Genomic DNA, 10,000 nt, shown 5'->3' with positions numbered 1-10,000 from the left:
TCTCTGTCTGGGTGTGTGTTAATTCAGGAGAGTACAACCTGACCATGTAAGGAGATGTTCATGTGTAAGTGACTGGAAAACAACCTCTGTATGTTGTAACTTAAATATTGACGTGAATATAGACATGGAGTCTCTCCTCTAGGATACAGCTATCACTTTTGCATTCCGAAGTCTGAATTTGTTGCCTCTTCTCGTAAGAGAGTTCACCCAGTCCACATGCAAATGTCCAACTAAGGCTCTTTAATTTATTATGGACTCAACCATTATTTACTCAAACCTGGTGGTTTGCTTTCCAAGGTGAATATAAACATTCACCATAAGTAGAACATAATATGAATTAATTAATTCACTTAAATAGTTTATATGTCAACAGTTCATTTGAACACGCGGATAGGAGCTACTGAGCAATAGCGATGTCAAAGAAAAAATAGATTTTCAAATGAATCGCAATTCTTATTTGTAACGATTCTTAAGTCAAAAAAATCAAAAATCTATTTATTTAATTTTTTTTCTTTAAATCTGTCCTGTCCAGCCACTCAGGCAAAACATGTTGTTGATGGAGATAAACATATCTGCTGAAAAGAGTGAGATACTTCTCTTGTTGCTTTATTTGTATTTGACTTTATCAAATGTTTGGGTAGGATTCTATTAAACAAAACCAGTTTTCTTTCAAGTAATATAAAAATGTATCAGACCTGTTTTGTCTATTTTATAAATACATTATGTAGTTAATGATGGAACTGGCACCAAATATTATTAAACAAGTATTGACTTTAAATGGAGGAGCATTTGTAATTCTGAATCGAATCGTTAGCCCCAAGAATCGAATGGTGCGATACACCAAAGATTCACAGCCCCACTGAGCAAACAATGACATATTTTGCATGAAGAATGACGAATGTCGCCCTGATTTCCTCTCTATTTCGACTCAGGTCATTTCATCTGCTCTACGGTGACGGCGCCCTGGGACCCTCGACAGATTTCGGGGGCTCGTCCGGGATCAGCGCCACCTTCTGAAAAACGACAAGTATCGTCCTCAATTTCTCCCCGCCGGCATTTTGATTCAGGTCAGTAAATCTGCTCGACATTTGTCATTTAAATTGGCTCAAAAACTCAGGTTTGGGATTAACGGGGGATCTTCGAGCCAAGCAACGGAATTAAAAACGTTTGTCATTGTATACCCGCGTTGCCGTGCTTCAAGATAATGGAGGACTACAACAGAATCATTTGATGAGAAATAGGCTGGAACTCCAGGACATGTTCAATAGCAAGATGGTAGCCACCATTTGTACTTGATTAAAAGAACCGCTACTTTAGAACAGCGATTCTCAAACTGTGATGGTACACCAAAGAATCACTCGATAAAGTGGTGTTTTATTTTCCAATATTCAAACACAGTGTTACTGTTCAAACTGCCTGTAATGTCACAGTAGCCAAAATATTAAATATACTTGTTATTAATTGTAATGCATATTTAGGCTTACTATGTTATTTTTTTATGTTATGGTGGTACTTGGAGAGCCAAGTGTTTTCTTAATTTGAGAACCACTGCTTTAAAAAAAAAATAGTCATCTAAATAAGGATTCAGTGAAAAGGCCTACTCAAAACTTAAAACTCTACCATGCAAAGCGAAAGCCAATTATCAACAACACCCAGAAACGCCGCCGGCTTCACTGGGCCCGAGCTCATCCAAATTGGACTGATGAAAAGTGTTCTGTGGTCTGACGAGTCCACATTTTAATTTCTTTCGTGTCCTCCGGAACCAAGGGGAAAAGAACCATCCGGATTGTTCTAGGCGCAAAGTTGAATAGCCAGCATCTGTGATGGTATGGGGGTGTATTAGTGCCCAACGCAAAGGTAACTTACACATCTGTGAAGGCACCATTAATGCTGAAAGGTACATACAAGTTTTGGAAGAACATATGTTGCCATCCAAGCAACGTTATCATGGACGCCCCTGCTTATTTCAGCAAGACGATGCCAAGCCACATGTTACAACAGCGTGGCTTCATAGTAAAAGAGTATGGTTACTAGACTGGGCTGCCTGTAGTCCAGACCTGTCTCCCATTGAAAAGGTGTGGTGCATTATGAAGCCTAAAATACCACAACAGAGACCCCCGGACTGTTAAACAACTTAAGCTGTACATCAAGCAAGAATGGGAAAGAATTCCACTTCAAAAATTGGTCTCCTCAGTTCCCAAAGCTTTACTGAGTGTTGTTAAAAGGAAAGGCCATGTAACACAGTGGTAAAAATGCCAACTTTTTTGCAATGTGTTGCTGTCATTAAATTCTAAGTTCATGATCATTTGCAAAAAAATTAAAATATTCTCAGTTGGAACATTAAATATCTTGTCTTTGCAATGTAATCAATTGAATATAAGTTGAAAAGGATTAGCAAATCGTTGTATTCTGTTTTATTCTGTTTTTATTTACCATTTACACAACATGCCAACTTTACTAGTTTTGGGTTTTTGTAGGGATTGCACTGTTCACATTGACGTGGCTCCAAATAACTCAGAGTTGAGCTGCAGTGTGAACAAAGCCATTGGAGCGTTTTTTATCAGAACTGCAAGCAAGATGGAGGTAAAATAGGGCGACGCAGATGGTGGGGAATAAAAGGAGTTTGCCTGAGTCGCAAAAAATGCGTGTGAATCAATGTCGAGCTCGTTTAAAAGACACGGGACTGTCCGCCAGGAGTACTTCCGAGGCATTCCTTCACAGATTGCTTGGGAGGCGTTTGCGAAGGGCAAAGCTGATAAATAAATAAAAAGCCATGAGCTCAGTGAACCGACTGCATGTTCAGATATAGAACTGAACCAGAGTGCAAAAAACAAAACATTTGGACAAATTGCTTTAGAGAAACGCTGACCTTTCAGTATCAAGGTCAAAAATGTTGGAATTGTCCATGCCAGCAAAGCAAGCACGCCTAATAGTACAGTGAGCCTCTACGTTTCAAAACAATTTAACTTGATGCTAATTTAATATATGCTACATGCCATGTTAGCATTGGCTACTTTTACAGTGCGATTTGAACAACTCCAAATGCAGTACTTAACTCACGTTAAAGGCCTACTGAAAGCCACTACTAGCGACCACGCAGTCTGATAGTTTATATATCAATGATGAAATCTTAACATTGCAACTTATAAAGTGCAATTTTAAATTTCCCGGGAAACTTCCGGCTGAAAACGTTTCGGTATGATAACGTTTGCGCGTGATGTCACGGGTTGAAGCAGACATTTTGGAATAGCACGGTGGCCAGCTTAAGTCGTCTGTTTTCACCACATAATTCCACAGTATTCTGGACATCTGTGTTGGTGAATCTTTTGCAATTTGTTCAATTAACAATGGAGACTGCAAAGAAGAAAGCTGTAGGTGGGATCGGTGTATTAGCGGCTGGCTGCAGCAACACAACCAGGAGGACTTTGACTTGGATAGCAGACGTGCTACCGTGACTACAGCTTTGGCTTCCAAACATTTGATCGCTTGCCCGTACGTGCGTGTCGCTATGTGCATGTCACGTACGTAACTGATGGCGGCCGGTGTGTTGTCGAAAGCTACAACGGCGTCCGCCGCCGCGCCGCTGTCCTCACCTGTCTGGGTTGACTTCCTCCGGCCGCCGACCGCACCGATCATCGTGGTGAAGTCCTTCGTTGCGCCGTCGATCGCTGGAACGCAGGTGAGCACGGGTGTTGATGAGCAGATGAGGGCTGGCGTGGGTGGAGAGCTAATGTTTTTAGCATAGCTCTGTCGAAGTCCCGTAGCTAAGTTAGCTTCAATGGCGTTGTTAGCAACAGCATTGCTAGGCTTCGCCAGGCGGCACAGCATTAACCGTGTAGTTACAGGTCCAGGGTTTGGTAGTATTGTTGATCTTCTGTTTATCCTTCCAGTCAGAGGCTTATTTCTTCTGTTTCTATATGCAGTTAAGCACGATGCTATCACGTTAGCTCCGTAGCTAAAGTGCTTCGCCGATGTATTGTCGTGGAGATAAAAGTCACTGTGAATGTCCATTTCGCGTTCTCGACTCTCATTTTCAAGAGGATATACCTAAGTTACGGTCAGAGCGAAAAAAGATACGTCCTGCACTGCACTCTGATCCTTCACTCTCACTTTCCTCATCCATGAATCTTTCATCCTGGCTCAAATTAATGGGGTAATCGTCGCTTTCTCGGTCCGAATCGCTCTCGCTGCTGGTGTAAACAATGGGGAAATGTGAGCAGCCCTCCAGCCTGTGACATCACGCTACTTCCGGTACAGGCAAGGCTTTTTTTTTATCAGCGACCAAAAGCTGCGAACTTTATCGTCGATGTTCTCTACTAAATCCTTTCAGCAAAAATATGGCAATATCGCGAAATTATCAAGTATGACACACAGAATGGATCTGCTATCCCCGTTTAAATACGAAAATTTCATTTCAGTAGGCCTTTAACATCAAACATATGGTGTCTAATAAGTATAATACTTACAGTATAAACATGTTGTTGGACTCAACACAAGCCTGGCACATTCAGCTTCATGGCAAAGACTACTTCCTGACTAAACGCTGCTGCCATCTAACGTCTCGGAATTGTAACTGCATGCAAAGTTTACTATGTATTACTTGCAAATATTTATTGATAAAAGTACCAAACATTGGTGCTGTTGAGTACTGGTACTAAGTACAGCGTACTGATAATGTGTACCGTATCATTTCAAATGTACACATCCCTACTGCGCCCACCTCAAAACCAAATTTCAGATGTCCCTCAAATACCTTTTTATCTCTTTGGTGCTTTCTTCCTTTCTGCTCCAACTAATTAAAAACCCTCCAATTGACACTTGCTTAGAGTATTTCTCATCCTGCTTTTATTTATTATTTCATTTATTCCGAAGGACTTACAAAAGTTATTTGTGTTCACGTCTGAAGATGAGAACCGCAGAAGGCCGTGTGACTTTAAACATCCGAGAGTGCGAACAAATTTGAAGCAAATGTGCTTGTCTGTTGCTGGTGTGAAAGCATGGAGTTCTCTAGACAAAGGCTTAAAAAGTTGCAAGAATATCTTTGAATTTAAAAAGAGTTACAAAAAGAGACAACAGGAATTATATCAAACTGATTTTTGATTTTGACCAGCAGCACGCACAATCATGTGTGCTTACGGACTGTATCCCTTGCAGACTGTATTGATATATATTGATATATAATGTAGGAACCAGAATATTAATAACAGAAAGAAACAACCCTTCTGTGTGAATTAGTGTAAATGGGGGAGGGAGGTTTTTTGGGTTAGTGCACTAATTGTAAGTGTATCTTGTGTTTTTTATGTTGATTTAATAAAAAAAAACAAAAAAAAAAACGATACCGATAATAAACAAAAACAATACCGATAATTTCCGATATTACATTTTAAAGCATTTATCGACATCTCTAGTTATCAATATTTTGATTTGAGAATCAATATAACAGCATAAATATCAGACATCGCCGCTATCGATATGTCAGTATCGATCCGCATCCGATGTCGCCCCCTCTAGGTGTGAGGTCACCTACAGAACTCGAGCCCATTTCTCCGCTTCGACTGTGTGGATAAAGGCATGTTACATTAATATTTTCGTCACTTAATTGCATGTTTTTGTTGCCCTGGTCCATGACTACTTCAAATCGAATATACAATAATTACCATTTCCAGACTTCCCTGCTTTTCCATTTACACCATAGCCTGGGTTTTTTTTCGTGTTCTTTCAGCATTTTTTCAAACATCTTGAACAAAAAATCAGCAGAAGAGGACGCAAAAAAATACTACTTCTTTTTTCTCTCGGTCTGCTTTCCGAGTTCCTGCTCAGTATTCGACGCATTTGGCTTGGGAGTTTTACATTTTTACATCCAAACCCTTTCTGAATCGTTAAAATGATAGCTGCAAATTACGCTCCTCTCGCTTGGTCCGTTCCATTTCTGACTGGAGAGGTCCATTCTTTGCTCTTATTGCCCTCATTTGGAAATGTATGCAGGCTGACCCTTTCTGTAGTTGCGTTGCTACAACAATCTGGTAGACATATTTCATAGTTTCTTCAAATTCTGCGCACAAATAACATGATTCTGGGTGAAGATGCTACCGATACACAAACTATGCAATGTTAAATTGCCTCCAGTCCTCTGCATGGGATCTCAGCAGGCAGATGCAGGCCCCGCCCACATTTTGGAGTTAGAATTGGGCGTTCCCAAATGGGCTTAAACTTGTTAGGCGGATGCAGGTCCGAAGCAAAGAAGGACATAGTAGTGAAACGACCACGCATATTTTCAATAGTTAGCATTTTGATTTGAGCATCAAAAGTCACTTACCATATTTTTCGGACTATAAAGCACCCTTAAAATTATTTAATTTTCTCAAAAATCGACAGTGCGCCTTATAACCCGGTGCGCCTAATGCACGGCATAATTCTGGTTGTGCTTACTGACCTCGAAGCAATTTTGTTTGGTACATGGTGTAATGATAAGTGTGACCAGTAGATGGCAGTCATACATAAGAGATACGCCGAGACTGCAATATGATGACAGTAAACAACACCAAAACTTTAAAATGTTCCATTGAAAATATAGAACATTACACACGGCACTCAAAAATGTGTCAAAAAGTTTTAGTACGATTTCGGTAAACTACAAAGCCGCACCGCTTGATGGATTGTCGGCGCATCAATCATACAAGTATTATTATGGTGTGTGTATAAGGACCGCAAAAAAGCAGCCGTTTTGTTTCGCTGTATTATGCAAAACCAACTTTTCTTACCTTCTGGTGCCTGCTGATGTGTATTTGGGATCTGCATAAGTCCTGAAAATGTGCGCGTGTCCGCCATTGTAGTCGGTGCCGACTTCGTACTCATAAGCTTCTTCTATAAAGTAGCGTAAAGTTCTTACTTATATCTGTCGGTAAACTTGCCATGAAAGCGCCAAAACATACCGGTGTAGTGAGTTTACATTATTCACCCAAGGAACTTTAGTTATTAGAGAGTTCCGGTTGGACGGTTTTTCACGGGACACATTTCCGGTCTTGTTGTTGTTTCCGGATGAGGAGATGCTGCTCCGTTATTGATTGAAGTAAAGTCTGAACGTCATTAAGACAGTTAGCGCCATCTTTTGACACTTCTTCCACTCCCGTCCTTGCACGCTACACCGCTACAACAAAGATGACGGGGAGAAGACGCTGTCGAAGTGGAGGCACTTAAATAAGACCGCCCACAAAACAGGGCATCCTGAAGCGACTGTCAGAAAGCGACTTGAAGATGGTCTGTAAAACATCATCTTTGCAACATTTTGACCAAAGAACCACCATTACATGTTATGTAGACCACAAGGAAGTCTTTTACATTTACAAAAAAATCATAATATGACCCCTTAAATGCGCATTAATTCGGTGCGCGTTGTGTATGAAAAAAGACCTGAATAGACCCGCTCATCGGCAGTCCGCCTTTTAATGCGGTACGCCCTATGGTTTGAAAAATACGGTACTAATCCAGCAGGAACAGAGCCAAGCTAGCATGGGTTTGAAATTCTTCGTCTTTGAGCTCACGCCAGCGAGTGAAAACCCGGGCAATGTTGATCCTGACTGCCTTTTTATCCATTTTTCTTTTTTTTGTCTCCTCAGACAAAAATTTTCGTTTCTTTGGATGTTTTTTGGAGCTTCAGCCATCATAGAGGTAATTGCACATAGACATTCGCATTGACTTCCGACTTTTTATTTTTTCTCAACGAAAGGGGAAGTGACCTATGCCGTACAGCAGGGGTGTCCAAACTTTTTCCACTGAGGGCCGCAGATTGAAAAATCAAAGCTAGCAGGGGCCATTTTGATATTGTTTATTTTAAAAACCAATACAATATATGCATAAAAAATATATATTTAGGCTTCCACTCAGGCTTGATCCCGGGGACCCCAAAGGGTTTTGGTCCAAAAAATATAAAAAATGTGTCATTATTCAGTATTATTATTTGTTATTATTCAAGTTTTTAAATCTCTAGATCAACATTAGGTCTATCTGTCAATATAACATTTTTGAAAGATTTAAATTGTATGCTCTTTTTGTCAAAGAAAACCCTTTTTTTTAATGAAAAAAAACACAAAATATGCAATATTTTCACCCAATAACATTTTTAAGTGGGATATTTGAGATTATATAATAATTGAAACCTTAAAAAGGTCAATAACTCATAACACCATTGGTTTTAATTCATTATTATTTTTTGAGCAATGACACTTAAAAACGAATCACACTAAAATTGTAGGGGATCCAAAAGGGTCCTACTCATTAAAGTGTTAATAAATAAATTATATATATATTTTTTTTTTACTGTTTTAACACAATAATCTCGATATCAACTTCAGATCTATCTGTCAATTATAAGTTTTATTGTTGTTTATGTTTTTTATTTGTTCTTTTTAGGCCCTTCTTTAAAAAAAAACAGCTCGTTTTTTTACATGGCAAACACAAAATATGCAACATTTTCCCCAAAAACTATCTCAAAATATTTAATGTGACGTAATTGGAGCCTTGAATAGATCAATAATTCATATTGACATTGATTTTGATTCTTTTTTTTTTTTTTTAGAGTATACATTGCAACATTTTCTTGTTACATTTCACCTGTTTGCTCTTTAAATACCACTTTTAATGTTTTTTATTTTTTTCAATCGTATTTGTAAAATGTGCCGTGGGGCCGTTAAAAAATGACCTGCGGGCCGCAAATGGCCCCCGGGCCGCACTTTGGACACCCCTGCCGTAAAGCAAGTCAGCACATTTGTAGTTTTTTTGTGTGGCTTCTCAAAGTCACCAATAAGAGCGATACAGGCCACGATGGAGGTGTCATTCAACCAGTAGTAAGTCCACGTATCGTCCCAAAGGTTATGAAAATATTTTATGAAGGTTGAAAAGTTCCTTAGTGCTGTTTTAAAGGGAGTTGATATTGTTTGACTCACAAGATCGAAACACAAACATCGGGTCACCCGCTGGAGACAAAGTTGACCTCTGTAGCCTAGCAACCGCTCAGCGATGAGCTTTATTAGCAATGCGAAGAGAGAATAAGGCCAGAAGGAGAATAAGTGGCCTTCCTCATTGCCACAAGCAGACAGGCGCAGATGCCCCCATGTCCAATTCCAACGTCCGCCCTTTCTGACGGCCTCGCATTTGCAACAGCCCATCGATCAGGTCGCTTCACGCCAAACAATTTGGGCCACTCTCTGTCTCTCTCTGCCAGGAATAGACTTTTTATTTTATTTGTCCTTTTTCTTTTGTTTCACTTTGGGATGTTGTGGCACCTAAGTAGCCGGCTGATGTGTGCCAACCTTCCATAAAAGCTGCTTTACTAAGTTCATTCCAGCTGTCTCCCTCTCTCTCTTTCTAAAACTTCAAGAGCTAATTATTGAAGGCATTGATGTCTATGACTAAAATATTCACAGTATATCATCCACGGTTACTATAGTAACTACCGTCATCATCATCATCATCCGTGAGACTTCCCTGTCCAACTCAATGGCTAATGGATAAGTCCTAAGAACATATTCCTTGAGTCATGTACTCTCGCTACAGTCATCATCCTGTGCACTTCTTACTGTCATTTCCTCATTACACACCATTGAGCGCCTGGCAAACATTTTGGCCAAATCATAGCCGGGGTAGACTCCAGCTGAACGTGACCCTGCACAGGGCGGGACACTCTAGACCGGCGGTGTCAAACTGCACTTTTTTAAATGAAAGAAACTGCTGCACTCCAATCAGTCGGCTGCTCCTGTTGTGGCTGGCGGCAGATGGCGGTAGACTGATGCACAATACCTTCTTGCGTTGTAAGTTATCCTCTCAAGGGATAAAATAATGAAACGGTAAGATGCAAAAAGTAAAATCAACATGATCAACATCTTTTTAATTAGTTACATCCAGCGATTGCAATTGGTTAAAAAACGCGATGCGCACCCTGAACTCTATTGTAAAAATGTGTTTCTACATTTGTTGTTTGTTCTATTTTATTTTATGCTTAAAT

General features: G+C 39.9%; 1 protein-coding gene across 1 annotated transcript in view; it reads left to right on the top strand.

Annotated features, from left to right (window-relative positions):
- The window catches only part of csmd1a (CUB and Sushi multiple domains 1a), a 167,706-nt gene that overhangs the window by 54,653 nt on the left and 103,053 nt on the right, over positions 1-10,000 (top strand). The window contains exon 3 of the mRNA XM_062028988.1: positions 933-1,067. Coding sequence (XP_061884972.1) covers positions 933-1,067 — 135 coding nt within the window. The remainder of the gene's footprint in view (positions 1-932; positions 1,068-10,000) is intronic.

Source organism: Entelurus aequoreus, linkage group LG20 (genome assembly GCF_033978785.1).
Source record: "Entelurus aequoreus isolate RoL-2023_Sb linkage group LG20, RoL_Eaeq_v1.1, whole genome shotgun sequence".
NCBI lineage: Eukaryota > Metazoa > Chordata > Actinopteri > Syngnathiformes > Syngnathidae > Entelurus > Entelurus aequoreus.
Note: the sequence above shows the minus strand (reverse complement) of the source record. Positions and strands in the feature narration are given on the sequence as shown.